Source organism: Lagopus muta, chromosome 5 (genome assembly GCF_023343835.1).
Source record: "Lagopus muta isolate bLagMut1 chromosome 5, bLagMut1 primary, whole genome shotgun sequence".
NCBI lineage: Eukaryota > Metazoa > Chordata > Aves > Galliformes > Phasianidae > Lagopus > Lagopus muta.
The window spans coordinates 19,766,947-19,789,127 of NC_064437.1; the positions used below are offsets into that span (position 1 = coordinate 19,766,947).

Sequence of the window (22,181 nt, forward strand, 5' to 3'; positions counted from 1 at the left end):
TACAGTTCCACTTTAGTAGAAACTATAAAAACGCAGACACTGGCACAAAGCGGGTATTAATATACATAATTCATTATTAATTCATTATTAATATTAATTCATTAATATTCAATGGTCTGAAGTGAACGATAAGTTTCCCCAAGACTACTGATTAGAAAAGATGGAAAACTAGCAAATAAAATACCAAAATTCCAATGTGAAGTGTTTAAAAACCAGATTGTTTCCCCTGTTCCCATGTCTCAGGAAGAGGAGGGAGGTGTGAGATGAGCCACGGCATTTTAATTTTGCTTTCCATGCAGACTTTTCCTGTAGATGAACTGGTATTTATTCTGCTTTTCTCTTGCTCCCTCCCCTGCTGTCTTGCAGCAAATGTGTGCGACAATGAGCTCCTGCACTGCCAGAATGGAGGGACATGCATCAACAACGTGCGGTGCCAGTGCCCTCCAGCCTACACTGGCATCTTATGTGAGAAGCTTAAGTGTGAACGGGATCCAGGAGGCTGCAGCCAAAGCTCCACCCAGGGGGCAATATCCCACAGTCCCTTATTACTGCTGATGGCCCTACTAGGAGCAGCCAGACTTCACATGTGCTAGGCTTTGTTTGGTCAATGGCATTGTATTTGGACTGCTTCAAAAGAACATGCCACATGAAAACAAAACAAAATCCAAGTGTTTGCTACTGAAATCTCAAAAAGGAAAAAGAAAGAAAAAAATAACACATACAAACTTGGAAGGCCTAACTGAACTAAGCCATATTAATCAGTTATGGACGGCACTCTGAGTCAAGACTGCTCACCACAACCGGAGATGGGCTGGCAGCTCCTGCTCTGCCCAATCAGTGCTGGCTGCCAGGCTCACAGAGGACAAACAGCTTGGACAGCCCCAAAACGGGAAAAGGGAAACGAAAAACATTTGCTACTCCTCTCTGGTGCGCTGCTGTACCTCCGCCCAGTGTGTGGACCAACCAAATAAAGGCATTCTTTGCTGTCAGTGCATTGTGGGTATAAGGAAATCTGTAAAAGCTGCCATATTGGCCTGCTTCAGTCCCCGAATCCTCTCCAACCTGTGCTTTAGTGAACGTTGCTCTGTAACCCTTGTTGGTTGAAAGATTTCTTTGTCTGATGTTAGTGATGCACATGTGTAACAGCCCCCTCAATAAAACTCAAGCCAGTCATATCCTTGTATACCTTAGCAGCACCGCATCAGTACGATGCCGTGTTCACCTACTGTACAAGAGTGGCTATAGGACAAAAAGTGTATTTATCCTTTTGTATTCAAATGAAGTTATTTTTCTTGAAATAATGTACAATGTAGATTTTTTGTATTATTGCCTATTTGTGTTACCAGACAATTTGTTAATGTATTTAATTCTAATCAGATAAGAGAAAAATTACTTTTTATTTAGTCCTTTTCTTTTACCTTTCATTTAATTGTGCAGAGATTTCTCTGTATGGGCAACGTGCTGGCATCAAAGAATATCAGTTTACATATATAACGAGTGTAATAAGATTCCACCAAAGGACATTCTATATGTTTTCTTGTTGCTTTAACACTGAAAGATTTCCAAGAATAAAAATTCCTGCATAAACAATTCCAGGATCACGTAGTACTATTTCTTCAGACTTTTTCTGGGGGTGATAGATGATTGTACCGTCTGATACATGGTAGAAAAACAGATTCAACAGTGAAGATTACTGCATGAAAATCTAACCTGGTTTTAATTTTTACTGTATTTCTGCAAACCATTTTAAACAAACTTGCCTAAGGAAAATTTCATCAAATCCTAAGCGTGGGAGAGGTATGAAAAGTTGAATAGTTCTCATCTTTGTTCTCTCAAGACATCACAGGAATTATTTCAAACTAATTCACAAAGCATTACAGAAACTAGTCTTTATATCACAGAGTTTTCATGGATTTTGGCAGTAACAAAATAGATACAGCCACAGCTTGTTTCTCCAAAAGCTTCATTAAAATGATACGTTTATATATGTACTAGTCTGCCTTAGAAACTGCAAAAACAGCAGCAACCAAAAACATAAGATTCAACATTTAATAGAGTCAAATTTAATATTTAGAAGGACTGTCAAAACGTACAGCAGCTTGTAGATTAGAAGCGCTGCTCCAGCAAATAAAGTTGATGTTAAGTATTGCCCAGGGTATAATAAATTCTTGCCTTTGCCTTTATTAGGTCAATTACTGAGTGTGACAGAAATTAATAGCAAGAAAAGATAGGTAAGCCAAAACCTCAGCAGTGTTTCAAAGCCCTGGAAAAAAATAAATAAATAAATAAATCAAGAGGCACCAAGACTGTGTGAATTCATTTCCTGGCAATTTTCATCATAATGGCTTTAAATAGTTTACCAACATAATCACCTCATCTAGAAAACAGTTAATTAGCAAAAAAAAAAAAATCCTGAGAGAAATAAATTTTACCTGGTTGCCGGTGAGCAGAGCAGAATTTAGGGCACTGCCTTCTTGGATAAGCTCTTTTGCTGAGGAATGTTTTTCAGGCCAGTACTTACTCTCAAGAAACAGGCAGACACAGCAGGCCTTCATTTCTTAAAGATTCTGATGACTGCAGCAATTCAGATTCACTGCAAATTCACTGCAATACAGAGGTTGTCACCTTGACCTTCCATGTAGAATGTTTACTGCTCACACCAGAATTCTCTTTTGGTGGGTGGGCTACGATAAGAATAAGACAAATTTAGAGCTTGGGTGTCTACTAGCCATGGTCTACATTAGATTACAGGTATACATTAAAAGAATGTTCACAATAATAAACGGAAAATTATAATGCAGACTCAATGAAAAATATAGGTGCTAATACAGGTAAAGGCATTAGCTATAATTAAATAGACTTCTAATATTAAAATGTGTATTTTAATTTTTCTTACGTTTTATTAGCACAGACCAAATTTGTGTTGTGTAATAACTGGAAAAGATGCACTTAAACTGCCATTACGAACTCAAGACTTTGTGAAAGTGCTAAGAAAGCATGTTATGCACGTTTAGTTAGATGGATGAGATTCTGCCAGCAGTGCTGAAGTGTAGCAAATATCAGATTGTAATCAATTCAGTTTCATTTCAATTTCACGTAGTTATGATCTTCTAAACTAGCACAGAGTATATGGCTTCCCAGAAATTTAGCTACTATTTTGTGCATTTTATCCTCTCTCACCTATTAATAAAACTATGATTTTTGGAGTTCATTCAGTGGAAAGTTACTGACCATCATTTCCTTCAGCTTCATTCTTTTTCCATCTGAATTCCAAAGATCTTAACTAATTGAAAATTTTGAAGGCCAGTTTCTGCTATTTTGTTTCAACTATTGTTGTAAAAATCCATGCAGATTTTTAGAGAGAGGAGGATATTAACATTTACCCGCTTATTCAGTGGAATTCAGTGGAAAATAAAGGCAGAAGCTGTTCCTCAATTCAGAAGCTATAAACAAACAAACAAAAAAACAGATTCCTTTTGCTGGGGATATAGTGGGATCTTCTCATGATAACATGGAGTTGCTTTATTTTACGTCTGAATGCACACATCCTTTCCAACAAACTCCAGATTTCTTGGAAGAACTATCTTGTCCCTGTGAATGCCAGTAAAATAGCAAATGTATACATAATACTCTCACAATAAATAAATAAATAAATAAATAAATCTGCTAACCTAGGATTTTGGTTCTGCATCAAGACACAGCAAAAAGAGCCCAGTGTGGAATTATCCTTTTCTATTTGATATTTCTATCGTGGAAGGTTTACCATCCAAGAACTCCACATTTGTACAGAAAACTTAGGCAGTTACATTGCTTTCAGTTGTTTCGAGAAATGCATAACTCCTAGCCAACACACAATTGTTGTGTTTCTAACTATAGAATGGGTTCTGATCTGTGATCCACATGTGACTTATTAAGATGGCACAATTTAAGACAAGGCACTGCTCTCTGATGAGGAAGCAGCAGAAATTTCCACTTGCATAAATAACCATTCTTCTCAGAGGGATGTTAAGACAGACACATTTATCTTAAAGCTACAAACTGTTTCAAAAACAAATTATTCAAAGAAGAAAAAAGTGGCTGGATGCATGTTGATGCCAGATATTGCCCTCGCACAATAAACGATCTACTACTTAATCATGGTAACCACAGACAAGAAGTTATTTCACATTGCAAATAGAACAAAAAAAATATAACGCGCAAAAAACCTCTTCATATTTAGAAAGAACTCTTCTGCTTGCATATAATTTTATACATCTTTCTCATAACTCCAAGACACTAGGGGAATTTGTTATAGCCTCATTGGGATTCTAGGTTTATTAAACTATGGAATTAACTAGATTCACCCACGCATGCAGTTTATTCACCTGTGAGAAATTTGAGTAATACTTTTTTGCAGAATATGCAAGACCAGATTTTCAGCCGGCCTCCAGCCCAGCCCTCACATTTTTCCTTATGAATGCAAAGTTACAAATGTAAATATTACAAAACAATTTCACTTCAAAGAAAAATGGAAGTGTAATTATTTGGTGGTGAGAATGGTTCTCCCCAGTTGGTGGTGTTACCGAAGTCTAACCAGACCTCACTTAGCATTAAAACCTCATCAGCAAAGAAAAAATGGCAGGTCATTATCATTGGTGACTCACTGCTGAAGGGAGCAGAAGGGCCAATATGTAGACCAGATCCTCTACACAGAGAGGTCTGCTGCTTCCTGGGACATACAGGCTCTGTTCTAGTGAGCCCAATTACACTCCCACTCCCATGACATGAGGAAGAAACTTCCTTCCCTAGTTCAGCCCTCAGATTGCTATCCCCATTGTTGTTTCAGGTAGACAGTGATAATATAGAAAGAACTTCCCTAAAGACTTTGAAAAAGGACTTCAGAGCCTTGGGGCAATAGGCAAAGGGTTTGGGAGCACAAGTTCTGTTCTCCTGTATCCCTCCAGTTGCAGGGAATGATGAGGAACTAAATATGATTAATACCTGGACAACTCACCCTTTTGTAGGAAGAACTTGAGAGTTGGTGTGAGGTTGGTGGCTGTGGAAACATCTGAGTATGGTCATGAGGCTATTAGGGCTACTGCCACTCAAAAGGAGACCCAGCTCAGGTGCCTTTACACTAATCCATGCAGCATGGGTAATAAACAGGAGGAGCTGGAGGCCATTGTGCAGTTGGAAAGTAGTATGTAGTAGAATATAGTAGCCATCATGGAAACATGGTGAAATGAGTCACACAGCTGGAGTCCTGTGATGGATGGCTACTGACTTTTCAAAAGAGATAGGCAAGGCAGGATAGGCAGTGGTGCAGCCCTCTATGTTAAGAAATAATGTGAATGTATGGAAATTAATGATGGCGATGATAGGGTTGAGAGCTTGTGGGTCAGAATAAAAGTGAAGGCCAATAAGACTGATATTATCTTGAGAGTCTGCTACAGGCCACCCAGCCAGGATGAAGAGGCAGACAGACAGTTTTTAGACAGTTGGGTGAAGTCTTAAGGTCTCTCCCCGTTGTTCTGGGATACTTCATCTTCCCAGACATCAGCTGGATTTATAATACAGCAGACAGTGAACAGTCCTGGAGGTTCCTAGAGTGTGTGGGAGATAACTTCCTGACACAGCTGGTGACAAGGGGAAGCAAAATCCTGGGCCTGCTATTTGTTAACAGATAAGGTCTTGTGGGGGATATAAAGGTTGGAGGCCATCTGGGGCATAGTGATCATAAGATGCTAGATTTCTTGATCTTTGTTTAACCACGGAGGGGAGTCAGCAGTCCAGTACTGAGTTAACCAACTCAGTACTTTTCTCACCATTATTTAGTATCAGAACAAACAGAACATAAAAGGAGTATGAAAAAAGCAAAGAACAGCAGTATTTTGCAGCATATGGTGCATTTCACTTAATGAAATGAAGGTTTATCACCAGTACAGCACGTTCACGGAGATGCATGCACCATTTTTGCCACAGTGTGCAATAAATGACATTCTAGTACAAAGCATGTTTTCCTTCACTGCTTTTCTGACTACTGTTACATATACAGAACAAAACGTGTATGTGATGAAACACAGCTAGAGAAATTCTACATTCTCAGAGAAGACAGCAAAGACTAATATTATGCAATCTGCAGATCTAAACAGACTGTAAGGCCTTTGGGATTGAATTCCTTCATGCATTGCTAGCATTTCTGAGAAGGACCAGGATAAAGATCACATCATAGAAATGCACTGAATCAGAGTTCTGCAGCAGTCAGCAGAATGGAGTGACAGTCCAGTTGCAGAAAGCACAACACGATAGTATAAAAACTACATCTATCACCAGGGGCAACCACATCTCACCCTAGGACATACCAGACATTATTTCCCTAGTATAACCCTGTTTATGTGCACGAATGTGCGTGCATGTGCTAGTTAATTTACTGAGATATCTGCTGCTTACACTGTGCTGCTAAGTGGATCTGCTGTACATACAAACACATTCAAGCTTACTGTCGTCACAGGAAATAGAATTTTTATAATAGAGGTGAGCCATTGTTGAGAAATTGAAGTAGTAACAGTTATTTTGGGGAGAGTGAAGAGTGTGACGGATGTACATTTGCTCACTTATTTTGAGAAAAAGAGACCAAATTCAGATGAGCGTTGTTTCTCACATTGCATCATTTTCACTTGAATTCCCTGTGCAGGTCTTTGTGACACCTAAGAAACCAGCTACAAAGAAGTTAATTCTAAAATGCATACATCTTAGCAAAACCTTTCAAGAATAATGGTATCAGTGCAAGTCTGTACACTGGCACTCTTTACAGCTCAAGACTGCAGGAAAAGCTTAAGAAAAGTACTCTTCTTCAGAGAGAAGAAATAACAGAGGCACTGATAGAGGTGGAAGTGTTTTGTGAATTCCCTTAAGTATTTCAAGTTATAATTGATATAAGCACACAAACCTATCCCAAAACCAAACACAAAATCCCTAGTTTGGATACCTTTGCAGTATGTTCTTTATTTCATCCCTTCCATTTTCAGCAGCATCCAAACATACTTCCCTCATTTATTCTATGGAAGTTTTAGTATTTTCCAGTTCTTCAGTACAGTGACTGAAAGAAAAGCTTCTCATCTATGCTACAGAACTTTATATTGGCAAATAACAGCATTAAAAACAAAACAAAAAATTTCACATTAATCTCTTCAAAACGTAGTCTTTAAAAAAAAAAAAGTATAAAATCCTTTCAAATAACTTCCCCATGTACCACTGTACTTCTCACTCCTGTCATGCACATTACATAATTTCAATATAATTATCATTAAACCCACTGAATCCAAAATGTCTTAGTAAATATTTTCTTTTTAACAAGTCAAAGAGGAGACATTTATCCGCTTGTGATATCACAGAGTACCTTACATACAATTACTTTACAACCTGTGGAATTCAGATGCATAACATCACTAGAGGAATGATACCTCATTCATAAAGCGTTTCTCAGCCACTATTCTAGACCCAATTAATGCACTGCAGCAGGAAACATTTGCAGGATACTTGTGCCTGTCATGAAAAGAAAGTTCAAATTTATCAAAAAACAGTTGGAACCTTTTCTGATTGGGATATCAACTGCCTTGAGATCAATGCATTCTTAACATTCGGGAGTCAAATACTGCATCTTCTCAAAACTTGCAAAAATATATATATATTCATCACATGGACACTCATTCAGGCCCTTACTCTGAAATTTATGGAAGCCATAGTTCAAGTTTCCCTTATTTAAAAGGGCCTTGATCTGGTTGATGCTTTCACACATCTCAAAGTCTGTTTTTAGTGTTACCTAGACCCGTAAATGAAAAGATTTCTATCCATGTATATGTAGGCAGAATAAAGTTCACTTTGCATCTGAAAAACTAGTGGCTGCAATTGTTTTTTATTATTGACAGTACTGAGAGCTGTCATTGAAAAGGTTGGGCTGTCTTTGAGTGGATTCCATAAACACTCTGAATAGAAAGGTGTATTTATTTACTTCAGCTAAATAAAACACAAGGTAAAATTCATACAAGCTTCCTATGATACACATCAACACGGTGTCAAAGCACTTGTATTTATCACATGCGATGCTTCAAAAGCATTCAGGGAAGAGCACACAGACAAAACTGTTGATCTCCGCACCTTATGAATGCTCTGATACTTTAAATAGAAACTATGTATTGTTTATCCTTTAATAGCAATGAGGAAACTGTGTCCTTGAAAGGTGAACAGAGTTTCCTACTAACAACCCAAAAGACAAGCAGCAAAATTAGAAAAATTGTTCCACAAGCCTACTGCCTATGCTGTACACCACACTGGATATCAATCAAATGCTATACACAAAAGTACAGAAAATTTCTTAGTAGCTTTGGTTGTATTTATCATTATCCTTAGTACACAGATAACATAATAGTTGCATAACATACTTAAACAAAATTTCGCACCTCCTTCTTCAGAACAGAGATCAAATCAGTGAGTGTTTTCATAAGTGACCTGTGGGACACAAATGCGTGCATCCTAAATGGTGTAAAATTATCCCTCCTCTGATATTTTATTAGGGATCATAAACACTAAGGTCAAATAATTTATTATTTACATACTTTTTTGAATGAGACTTAGTAGTCCATCGTGGTTGATGAACTAAAGACAATAATCTGGTTATTAATAATCATGATCTCTAATGGATTTCTCAAAGGTAGAAGCTATTTTAATGACAGCAAAAAGTAAAAGTGCTCTTACTTAACAAAAACAAACTAATAAATTTGGACTTCAGGCACTAAAATAATTTAGTTTGTTATTTCCTTTCTGCTAAACAGATCCATTATATTTATGCCCAGCACAAATCAAAACCAATATGTCAATAAACAAATAAATAAAGACAAAACAAAATACCATCACATTCATAAGATGAGATTTCTTCACCTACTAAATTTTTAAGTCATATCAGGGAACAGTCTTCAGCTACTCAATTTTTGAAACTTTCTTCAATTTAACAGTAGAGAAACATACAAGGTTTAATATAGGAATTAAAACTGGAGCCCATACTACACAGGAGCAGAGGCTACTAAAAAAAAAGGAAAAAAAGAGTAAACCAACAGGATCAAATCTAAGAGGAAAAATTCAGTTCTCAGTACTACTCACACACAAATTTTATCTCAAGTCCCAAAGGAAGTGCGTATGAAAGAAACGCTGGAGTTCAAAAGGAGGAAGACAGCAAGGAAAATCCACTGCTCTCAAGAGCTAAAATATATGGGGGAAACCCAAAACTTGCAGAGCACTGCAGAAAGAAGGAGAGTAAGTTGTCCTCAGACTAGAATCGTATAATTATGTTAGGACCTCACGGAAAAGACAAGTTTTGATACTGAAGTCTCAGTTTCACAGCCACAGTGTTTATCACTGTAATAACTGGTTTGGATATTGCAGAACTTGAGCCTCGCACAGACAAGACACTCTGCTTGAGGATTTCAACTCCTGTCTGATGAAACGGCTAACTTACCTGCTGGCAGATCCTAGGACATTCAACACCACCTCTGCTTTATCATGGACTCTGTGCTGGCTTCAGCTGTGAATTTAGCAGCTCCAAAAAACCAAGTGGCAAACGTCACTCAGGCCAAAGCAGAGGTTACTTCTGCTTTTCATCATGCACCTCCAAAATGAAATGTAATTCTTAGAACGCCTTAGAAAAATGGAATGCAAATATTCAAAAGAGAACATTTTTTCCTTCAGGCCTTCTTTTGGCATCTGCTGTCTCAGTGCTCAACAGTGGACTGAACTTGGCTCTGAACAGCTTCACCAATCCATTCAATACACTTCTTATTAACATATCTTACCCTCCAACTGCTGCTGCTTGGTAGGATGAGACAACTGGCAGGTGAGACATTTGGATAATTACATTCATTATACTGCCTTCCTTTGCCATACTACAGCTTGCTCTCCTCCCTTATTTCAGAGATCTTTCTATGCTCTCATAAAATATATTTATTACTTTCCCCTAGAGATCTCCCACAGGCAAAACGTAGGTGTATCAGTAGTTATGAATTAGTCTTGGCAGCACTCTTTTGCATCCCTAGATGTGGTAGAGGGCCACAACTACTTTTACAACTCTCTTATCACGTAGGATTTAAGGAACAATGACTAAACGAAGAAGGTTTACTGGTGAACAATTTTTTGACAGGTTTCTTGTTTCCTGACAACATCTATCATCCAGGCTTTACTAAGGTTAGACTCATAAACTACTCTAAGGCAGGGAGGCATGCTCTGACCATTTCATTCTTAAGGATCGGAGCCTGAAGATGTTGAGAGACTTACAAATTCAATTAAAGCAAGAGAGATTGATTCTGACACCTTGCCCATTGCATTAAGTACTGAGACCAACAGTTTCCTACTCCATGCAAATTATACATGTCTGAAATTAAATAGTCTTCCATCTGCATGTATTTGCCACCCACTTACTTCAAATTATCTAAGACTGTTTTACATCACACCTCCCAAAACATTTTCTTTGCCTTCCATGCTTGGAATTTCAATGTTGTGATAAGTACCTCATACATTTGATTGTGAAGTTTCAGGTTTTCTCTTTAGCATCAGTTTTAGGTTAGAATGAGCAGCTACATTTTTGAAGGGATATTGTATATGAGTAAAAATACTGGGAGACATCTTAACACTCTGAGAAATTACCAGGGCTGTTCTGAAAGTAATGCCTCCTATTTTAATATGTCAGTCCACAACAACAGTCAGTGTTATAGCAGTAGAGGTTGAGCCTTCACACAATACTGCATTATGTTTTGTTCTGTGTGACAGATGGCAGTAGAGGGGCAGTCTGACAAAATGGCATCTGACATGTAAGTGCTTATGAAATAAAGATGTGTCACTGAATTCCTCCATGTGGAAAAAATGGCACCCATTGACATTCATTGACACTTGCTGAATATTTACAGTGACCAAACAGTGGATGTGAGTCAGTGGACGGTACGTTTCAGCAGTGATGATAGCAGGTCATTGACGCCAGTGTTATAACCATGGCATGCAGGCTCTTATTCATCACTGATGAAAATGCATAGCTGATGGTGTTGACTGTGTTGAAAAAAATTTTTGTATGTATGTTTTGTATGTATTTTTTGAAAAATTTTTTTGTAGCTGAGAATTTGCTCTACCCAACAGTGATATTGTGCTCTATTTGTTGTCATTTCCATGGCAATAAATAGGAGGCATTGCTTTTGGAGCAACCTATGTAAAAAACAGTAAAACACTAAAATCTTCTTCTAAAAGGAAGACTCTGGCTTTCTACTTTACCCTCCTCCTTGTCCAAATTTTACTTTATTGGATGTATTAAGGCACATATAATGATTATGACTTAATAAATTAATATACAGTATCATTTATAGCTGGAAATGCCTATAGCTTCAGCATTTAATTTCTTCCATAAATGTCTAGATACTGACACAATTAGGTTATGATGCATGGGTATTTCTGCTTACTGGAAATCTGAGAGCAAAACGGCTCTACATTTTGAATGGGCTCATAAATATAGATTGAATTTAATTTTTTAACACACAGAATCCATTTTCCCTTTGTTTGGTTGCTTTGGTGGCTGCTTGAGAGAAATATTTTCTATAAATATTTTTGTTTTGTTCAACTAATTAGTCCATATATCAGTACATGGTAATATGGCAGAGATTACCTTCAAATCAATAGAGAGCAACTGATTGAATATACTTACCTTCTCCACAGTTTACCTATCTCTAATGTCTCTGCATTTTCTTCTGCTGCTTTCAAACACTACCTTGCCTTTCTCCCAGTTGCATTTCCCATTCTTCAAATATAAACAGCAACTTTCCCAATATGAATACTTTTTACTAAAGACCAGATTTCTCCTGCTTTCTACCATGTTCACTGAGCTGACAAAGTACATAAATGAACAATAACAAGATAATCATAGATTGTTCTGAATTCTGTAGTAGAATTTTTACATGCTTTCCATCTTCACATTATTTATTAATGTCACTTATTGGTATTAAAATGTGCCAGTTTTCAAGCATAAACATGTATCTAAGTGTGGAGAGGAAAACTACAAATGTAAAATTCCTGTAACAGATGTCAAAGGCTAATTTAGATTCAGTTTAGGATGGCAAATGTTAAAAAAAAAAAAATTAACATAACTAAGCACTTGCTCAACTTGAAGTATCCATTTTAATAACGCTGAAGATAATTTTAATGCATTTTTTCTTCCTACTCTATAATGCATATTATTACAAATGCTTTGTGATGGCTGAGAAGAGGTAGGATCTTTCTGAGGATGTACCACTTGTGTGCTCCATTGCTATTTGCTGGATGCTATTACCATCCAGCCCTCTGCTTCTTTAAAACCCAAAACCAGAGAAGACAAAACTGGCTTTGTTATTACTTTTACCAACAAGCACATGAGTGGTAACACTCGTGATGCAATTAGTACAATATTAATGGAGATGTGCAACTAAAGCTGTTTTGTTTTTTTTCCTTACCTGTCAATCTTAACAAAGGAAGACAAGTGGAAGTGGAAAGAAGACAAGGTAACCTTCCATCCCTTAACCATACCTTGAAAAAGAAAACAGACTGAAAAAACATATTATTAAAGATAGGACTCTGATGGACATAAAGCATATATTCTCTTGGCAGTTTAGATTCATTCTCCATGGACTGACCAGACTGCGTTTACTCACAAGGTCCACTGAGTGCAAAGGAAAGCCTTAACTTGATTTCAGCAAAACAGAGTCAGGTTTTAAATTCTCCTGAAATATAATTTCAGGATAGGAAAAAGTAATCCCTTAGGCATTATCTCTCTGATCCTACTTTAATCTGCAACATTTGTACAGTTCCTTGTGCATTTATTGTGCATTATTCTACTGCAGCACTTCAATTATTCTCATTTCAATGTTTCCACAGACCCAGCAGTTCTGGTGACAAATGTCTTAATTTTAAAAGTTGGTCGGCATGGAGGCACTATTTCTGTCCAACAGGGAAAGGAACTCCCTAGCTGAAGCTGTTTTCACCAACAATTTGTTTGCCAGCAGCATGTTTTCCTGTTTAATCCATGTTAACATTTTGTACAGAGTTATCCTAACTGGCATGTATTCTATCTGATAAACATCTCCTCTTTTCCCTCACGGAAACATTGTTTATTTATGACATTATTGTTACAGACAACTAAACAGCCAAGAGGGAAACACATTTGCTTTTCTACAAATACCTGCACATGCTGTTAAACCTGCATCATTTTTCTACAGAAACATACAAAACTTGGTAAAAGATTTCTAGCATACTCCGCATCCACTGAGAACAAGGAAGAGATGCAGACACGTGCAGAAGTACAGAATCAGCAGGAGTTCAGAACTAGAAGATAAAAATAATGACATTGCAGGTTGCTAGGTTGATATGTGAAGCTTTCTCCTTTCCAGTCCAGATTTCATGACTCTATGACAAACATTTGAAATTATTCAAACCAAGAGCTGCTTTCATTCATGTTCTCTGTGTCTTTATCAATGTAAGAGCTACTTCTGCATTATTAGAAAACTCATGCCCAATAAATGTGAGTTAACACCAAATAGTTTGTGTTTGAGGCCACGATGCCCTGCAGGCAGCTTCATGAATGAGGTTGAATTAAAAAGAAGACAGTATAAAGCAAAATTTTCAAAGTGCCCAAGAAGGAAACATCCTTAAATAAATTCACTCTCACATCATCAATTATTACCATACTCTGGATCTTTGGTGACAGAAAGACCCATTCACAGAAGAACAGAAAGGTCTCTTGTTCAAGATGCCATTGAAAGCTGTGGTTGGTCACCATTATGAATCACTACTCTACACCCAACTGGGAGCAGCAGTCTCCCACTTCCTTGAAGATCCCAGTTCATCCAGGTTCTGTACCTTTATCAAAGTACAAAGATTTTTCTGTACCTACTTGTAGGTTTCCCACTCTTGATTCTACCGTATGATCCCTGTCTCAAAGTACAAGCTTCTTTAGCACACTCACATCTTCAAACTATGTGAAACAGCTGAAGATGTAACACTTATCTCCAGTCATTATTAATTGGCATATTCTTGATTCTTCTCACTCTGGGCTCAGACACAAAAATAATGGTTTCTGCAGAAAGGCTCAAGTCAAAGGAACAAACAGGAAGAAAACAGGAAGAAAAAAACTTCACTGACTGTACACTGCAAGAGTAAGGTAATCCTTAACAACAGATTCGTTTTCTTGTAATATTTACATAAGTAATATATATGAGGGTTGCTCCAAAAGTACTGCCTCCTACTTTATTACGCTGGTTCTCAAGAACAGAAGTGGAAGTCAGTTGTGTGGCAGTAGAGACTGAGCTTTTCCATCAGTACTCCATTAAATTTTGTTGCCATGTGACAGATGGCAGCAGAGGAGCAGTCTGACAAAATGGTGTCTAACATAGAAGCATATACCAAGCAAAGGTGTATCACTGAATTCCTCCATGTGGAAAAAAAATGGCACTCATTGATATTCACTGACAGTATTTGAACACTTAAGGAGATGAAACAGTTGTTGTGAGTACAGTGAGTGGTGCATTTCAACAATGGTGGCAGTATCTGTGGGCCATCTCTGCTGGTACATATTATTACCAGCAAGGCAACCAGGTTCTTGTTCATCACTGGAGAAAATGCACAGCTATGGAGCAGCTAGGTGCCGACTACGTATAAAAATAGTCTTTCATAACTGAGAATTTTCTCTATCTAATAGTGTTACTTTGCTCTTTGTTTCTGCTGTAGTTTACACGGAAATAAATAGGAGGCATTACTTTCAGAGCAATTCACAAAAGCATTGAAAATAAGTGATATTTTGGTAGCATTTATTACCTGAAGATTTTATAGGACTTACCAAATATTTCAATTTTGTTACATAGGAAAGAGTTTGCATAGAATACGAACATACATAGGTAATAACTGTGTTTGAGCATCGACTGACCTGCTTATTTGCAAATTACTTTCTAAATTAAATCATCTTTATCTTCTGTAGTTGTATCTCAGCTAAAGGAAGTTATTTAGGCCATTACCAGCTTCATAGCACAGAAGATTTTGTGACCTTCTGGAGCCTTGTGAACAGATTCTGTTTCCATCAATATAAACCTGTGCAACAAAAGCAACACATCTTGGTAATAATAAATACAAAATCCATTAGATATTCCTCATTATTCAGAATGATAGCCACAGCTTACAGAATGCATGACGGTAGAAAGCTTAACACAAAACTCTCTGCAGGCCCTAAACCTGTACACATATCCACTGTCTATGTCAAGTTTATCACCTAATGTGCCTGTCACTGTGAGCCAGTGCCTTGACTGTAGTTACACATGTTTATTAAACAGAGAAAGAAAAGTCTGCATATCCAAATATGCATCCTTCAGGGGGTAAGCTGGTAAAAGTGCAAAGCAGCCACTACATCACCTTTTACCCAGGGATCACAGGAGGGATCACCACCACCAATGGAGCAGGAGACAGAGCATTGCCTGTCATCACACAGTCAGAGAGCATGTGAGAGGGTCAGTAATGCAGACAGCAGAAATAATTGTTGGCAAGTCAAGGGGAGGAACAAGGACACTTTTCAACAACTTCATGGGGAACAATGACTGATGTAGAAAAATTTTAGTTTAGCCATTTTCTTTTCTCTTTTTTTTTTTTTTTTTTTTTTTCTCCATTTTCACTATTTCTGGGAGGTCACATTACTGATTAAGATGCCTCACCTGCCTAATATTTCTCAGCTAAGTTGGATGAAGTGTGAAGCAAGTCCTACAAAAAGTATATCTGCTTCCCCCACAACACAACCTTGAAAAGCACATCTTATTTCTAACATACCTCTCAACTTTCTGAGCTTCTAACAATGCTGAGCAAGTAAGGTTGAGGTGGTTTTAAAGCCTTCTTAAAGCCGTGTGCTGGCTGCATTTTCAAAGCCATTAGTTCCATAACTCCAGCCTTGCTGCAGTCACTGGGGGCAATGACTGCAAAGATGACAGGCCAAACTCAAAAACCTTGCATTCAGTGCAGAAAACGTGTCTGCATGCAGACTTTCTACTTAAATGTGTCTTAGCACAAAACACGGGCTGAGAGTTTCAACACATTCCAACAAAAACTTGTGTCAAAATCTTTGGGCTTCAGAAGGAGCCGATTGCTGGATTTCTTTAGATGCCTTTGAAAATCTGTGATTTAATAATTACACTCTTTATCATTTTTCTCTCTACGTATACATACATGTGTATAAATACATACATACAGCATGCTCTTAACTGCAGTGCTGCTCCACACTCAGGTTAGCCTGCCATCCTGCGGCTACAAGGAAAACAACGCTCTGTTTAACCTAACATCTGTACACCGTCTGGATGCACACAAGCATGCTAATGTCTGTATTATAATTTAGACAAAAAACAAAGCAGCTCTTGAGCAATGCAGACAATTATTTCACTTAATTAGATGTGGTGGGGTCTCGTATGCTGATTAGACAAGCTGATATAGAATTGTAAAGGCAAACCAGCGTTACAAATTAAGCAAAATTATTGTTAACTAAACTTCAGCAGGTAATACTTTGCTCAAAACTACATCAGTATCTAAATCTGAAATAAGAATTGCCAGGATAGCTCTAGTAGGCACTCTCATATTTTCATGTTAACTGGATTTCTCCCATAAGGAGCAACACTCTCCTGCTGCAAGAGTAGAACTTCCATGCAGTGGACAAGAGAAAAAAGTCCCACTAGACGGGAAGATGAATGACTAAAGGAATTGTTTTTGCTCAAACACACAGGAATAGCAAGGGTGGGTGGGTGGCAGCAAGAGGGGTGCGGATGTCACCCTCCTGGCCTATTGATTCAGTTTAAAGAAAAGTGGCTTTCCTATCAGAAGAAAAATCCTCCTTCTTTTAGGAGGATTTGCTGTGCTGTCTGAAAAGGCTCAACACTCAACTCCCATTCTCCTTTTTGGCATAGAGAAGCAAGAACACAAAGAAAATAATTTGTGCAGTTTGATTAGTTTCCACACCAGATGTTCCCACATATGTACACATCTCCCCAGCTCTCTTTCTCCATCCAAGAGTGTGCGCAGCTGACACTTGTACAGTCAACACCAAGGCTATTTCACAGACAAGTTAGCAGAGACAGATCCCACCACTTCCCCAGGGGCCTGCTCCCTTTTCCATTGAAATTAGGGCATCATTGTGCTCATTGTCTTAAGAGAGCACCAGAGGAGTTGCCAGAAGAACATCTGCTGCTCTGTAACACACCTACGCTTGCACCCCTTGCAGCCTATGATTTCCATTTTACATATTCCCTCAGCTTTCTTGCTGGCACTGTAAGTCACTAATGCTGTTCTGCTGACCAGTCCTGGACTTCCATTCTTCATAAAGTGGCAAATATAATGTTGCATTTCATGATTGTACCTGTGACTCAATAAACCTTAAATCTGGCACAAGTGTTCCCAAATGAAAACAGCAATCATAGTTTCTACAAAACTCCTCCAGGGCAATCCCCAGCTCATAGAAATGGCAACATTATGAGAAATTGTAAAATCCTAAATCATCTGCCTATTTTTAAAAAAACTTTCTTACTTAATACTGACAGAAATTATTTTATAGTCTTGGAGCTGTGTATGTGGTACTAATTGCTCTGGATTCAAGTGAGAAATTCACTGTAAGATGCAGAAGGAAATTGTGACAATATACCTCTCCCCTTCCTAGATCAGTTTGCTTTCATGACTCTGTGTCTCGTTACAGAAGACAAACACATGGGATTCTCTTTGAAGGAGAACTTATGCTTTCTTGATGGAAATTAAAAGTGATCTAAGGTGGAAACATGCTGGTGGAGCAGAAGTAACAGCTGAGATGAAATCATCCTATATACCAACAGCGTTGTCCGTGAGCACTTTTTTGTTTTTTTGTTTTTTACCACTAGGTTCTCAGGGTGTGCATCTGACAAGTAATTTCCACATGGATGATCACTTGCAAGATAATGTTAAAAATGACTAAAGGGGTCCGGTTATCAGCTGAAAACAGCTACTGTCCCAGAGGGGCATTTTAAATGCTTAGGGGTCAGGTTAGTCAGACGACCTTAGCTATCTAAAATCATAAACATAATTTTAGGAGGCAAAGGACTGTAGTAACTGATCTGTAAATTGTGATTCAGGAAGGAAAAATGACCAGTACCTACTTCCCAAGTCCCCATGAAGAGGCAGCGTGGTACTGTATTATGTTAGTATGGTAAGATTGGGTAAATGCTGACAACAGATTGGCAAAGGACAGGATGGTACAGGCAGGAAGTGAGGGAGTACATAAGAAAGGACAAAAGCTTAAAATAGTCAGTCTTGCTTGACAGGCTAATAAGCAAGCATCTCTTCAGATCAAGGAGGGCAGTGGGCAACATATTAGTCTCCTAATACTTGAAGGGAAGTTGTACTGATAATTAGATGTAGATGATGATACAGCTTATTGTTTTGGGCTTGAAATGTCACAGTGTCTAAACATTTTTATGGTGGCTGCTAATCCAGCATATAACTTGTGTAAACCCAGGGAGAAAGAGAAAAGGGCACACAATGTAAAGTAAAAGAGTTCATAGCTATCCTTCTTGTCGAATTAGGTGAGGACAAAAGCAGCACAGGGAAATTGAAGGCAAATTGCATGGCTAGCATGATTCTAAATCACTGAAAGTAAAATTAAAAAACACATCTGTATTTAGTACATGAAGCTCCATTTCTCGAACTTTGCTGGAGTTATGCCAGGGACTTCAATGTAGCCACGATTTCATCCTAAAAACATCTCATGTCAAGCTGTGAGAAAATGGAGGCCTGCCAATGTATCAAGATGGGAGGAACACTGCCTACATGTCTTAAGAAGAAAAAAAACAACCCAACACATACCCCTTTGTTATAAGAATGTTTCTATTCATAAGGAAATAATAACAAATTTACATCATCACTGGATGTTAACAATCCCTCCCACATACACAGCTGGTGCGAACTCCCACTGTACTTATAACAGAGAAAACACCCAAGCATATTTCAGCTGTATTAATGAAACTTGATTTTTAAAGCTCTAAGGATGCAGATAATGACATGTGATTTCCAAACATATCAGAGCCTTGTAAGATCTGGCCCCCAGGTCCACTGAAAATAAAACAAGGCACAGGATGTTTTACCACATTCCAGCACATCCTGGAGAGGTGACAAGTGAAAGCAGATGTAACAGAGAAAAATAGCATTGTCTAGTAAAGCAGAAGCTATCTTGCACAAGCTGAAATAGTGCACAAACATCCCATTTGGTCCCTTCTTTCCTGTGATCTGAAAGCTTCATCATCACAAGTGCTTACACAGATTAAATGGTAACCAAATGCTTCTCTCGCCCCCTTCAACAAACTAATTTCTGTTGCAGTTATAAACACAAACAAAAAAGATTCTTCAATGAGCTCAGGAGACAGCAGATGTTAATTATAGGAAAATGGTATCAAAGCCAAGTTGAAATGTGTTTGGTTTGATTTTGCATGATTAGTTCAGCAGCAGTACCAAAAAATATAAACTGCATGGTAAGCGAAGCCTGATCAGTTGACGAAGATGTATGTAGACTTGCCCATCCTATATAACAACATGTCACCGACATAGTTAATAGCAATTGCCCTTAAGCTAATACGTTATATGTCTTTTTGACAAGAGGAATGACTGGGTTCTGACAAAGAGTAATTGTAATTTCAAATGAAAACTTTAAAATATAACTTAAATCAAAGATAAAATCATTAGTGAAAAATGTAGGGGAGCAGACAGAAGCGTATAGCTTTACTGGAGTTATCAGCAGATTAACTGACCTTAATTTAGCCCTATTAAGCATTCATACAACCATAGAGTGGCCCAGGGTGGAAGGGACCTCAAGGATCAAAGCTCCAACACCGTGCCACATGCAGTACCACCAACCTCCATATCTAATACTAGACCAGATTCAATGTAGTTAAAGCCACAGCAGTAAATTAAAATGATATTTACAACACTTTGAGATTATGGTGCCCTCAGTGTTCAAGGGGCTTCAGCCCTAATCAGAGGAGTGTTCCCTGGAAGTTCCAATTTCCATTGAACTTGAAGCTTAATGATCCAATTCTTCAGCTTTATACTAATTCAAAACTGTCAAGTTATTGAAAACACTGAAGCTACACAGCGTACCAAAATGAGGAATAAACTCACATCCTCCAGTTTCAGCTTCAGTGCTGCTCCAACACACCCTTCCTAGGAAATAATGACGAGGGCTGAACAGTAAGTACTGCAAATCTCTCCTTCTAGACCTTAGACTTCTCCTGATTGCCATTGTCTCTCTTTCAGCACTATAAATTAAGCTCACTAAATATTCCAATCAATTACTTTTTGATATACTGCCTTCCATGGCATTTTCCTCTTACATTTATTAGTGCACTTGTATTTCCTCAGGGAGCGCTGTGTGCTAGAATTATATAGCAAAGAACATGCCATTCTTTTAAAATGTCCTCTTTCCTTTCAGTACGAGTTTAGGCTGCACCCTGTAGGGTGTCCCCAAACTAATCACTTCTCCCTCCAGTCCTAGCAGAGACCTCTACCTCTTTGGATATCAGCTTTTCTCATCACAGCAAAGATGAGAATACTGATCAAAAGCTCTCCCTGAATATGACTGCACTAACAAGCTAACAGATGTAAACGTCTTCTGGTATACACTTATAACAGAGTTCTGCTTGATATCTTGCATTCAAATGCACTGGTTATAGTTTTCCTCTGAGGAACAATGGATACAATCTGAAGTGAAAAATGCCAGTCCAGATTACCTGCCAGTGCTGCCAGGTAACGCAGATTTTAGGATTACTCTTCTTATGCTGGCCAATACTCAGCACCAAACATGGGTAACCCAGTCAGAAGATCTTTGCACTAGCCATAGGGCAAATGGATGATGGAAATGTAACACCAGCTTTTCACAGCCTGCTGACTAAACACACTTACTGATCAACTGGATCTTGTTTTGCAGTAGGTGGAAACATATTCCATGAAAATGAAATATTGTTTTGTGTTCTACCAATTCTCCTAAATACTCTATCATTCGGATCCACCAATTTGCCATTGTTATTTACATATATCACTTTTGTCGCACGCACACACACAACCTTCACCCCAACCCTCCGAACCATTATTCTTTGCTTCAGCAGCACAGTTCGCCATTTCTTTAAATCAATCCATACCTAATATTGTTACAAAGAGGGAGACCTTAAAAGGAGAGGAGGAAAAATAGCCTCTGAGACAGTAATATCTTTGCTAAAAGTACACAGTTTTCCCAGTATCAAAATTGTAGTCCTTAAGTCTGATGTTACGTATTCTTAAAGTACCAAAACCTAATAAGGAAACCTTGTCTACACAGTATTGATAATTCACAAAGCCACAGAGAAAGTGGGTGGGGGTTCTTTGAAATGTTAATTAACCCAGGGAGAATCAATAAAACCATTTGTTTCGTTCTAGCACCTGTTTTTAGACAATAATATACTCATGCTACTGCTTGTTTAGTTATATTAGAAATTACAGGATCTGCTCAGCAGCAAAAAGATTATTGATTTGTATGTAAACCCAAGCACAAAATGCTGGCTGTTTATAGGAAATTCAGATTTGCCATAAACAGTGTCTGTAAACAGTTTCCCAACTCCAGTGCAACACAAATGCACAAATGCATACCTCTGAGGAGCAAGCTAAACAAATCAACAGTTCACATCTCATACAGCAGCCCCTGAGCCACCTTCTGCCAGGTAAGAAACTTTCCAATTCTGATATAAGTAACACCAAAGAACTCTAGCTTTTCAGCAGTTTTTCAGGGGAAGATTAGGGAAAGAGAAAATGAACTGTGACAAATGTCACTATTTACCATTCAGGCAGCTTTTCACAATACTACCCTCTTTCTCTATACTTGCTTAATATATATACAGAAAGTTAAAAATATGAAAGCTTATCTAGCTAGTACTGACTTAACTACTACCAGTGAGCACTTGCTGGTCAAAAATACACCAATGAGTAGCACATTGTGGTCAAAAGGAGTTTGTTTCTCAAGAGTAATTGTAAGCCCATAAACATTGGGGGTTGGACTCGATGATCTCTGGAGGTCCCTTCCAACCCCTACAGTTCTGTGATTCTGTGATTCCTGCCCACAGGAGACAAAGGAAACA

General features: G+C 38.1%; 1 protein-coding gene across 8 annotated transcripts in view; it reads left to right on the forward strand.

Annotated features, from left to right (window-relative positions):
• Window positions 1-3,086, forward strand: part of NTNG1 (netrin G1) — a 152,448-nt gene extending 149,362 nt beyond the window's left edge. For 2 of the 8 annotated variants that reach the window (XM_048947106.1, XM_048947105.1), the window contains one exon: window positions 367-3,082. In XM_048947106.1, coding sequence (XP_048803063.1) covers window positions 367-593 — 227 coding nt within the window. In that variant the 3' untranslated portion in view covers window positions 594-3,082. Of the gene's footprint in view, window positions 1-366 lie in introns of all 8 variants that reach the window. The other 6 variants (XM_048947110.1, XM_048947107.1, XM_048947111.1 and 3 more) reach the window with 4 other exon arrangements.
• Window positions 3,087-22,181: the final 19,095 nt, after the last annotated feature.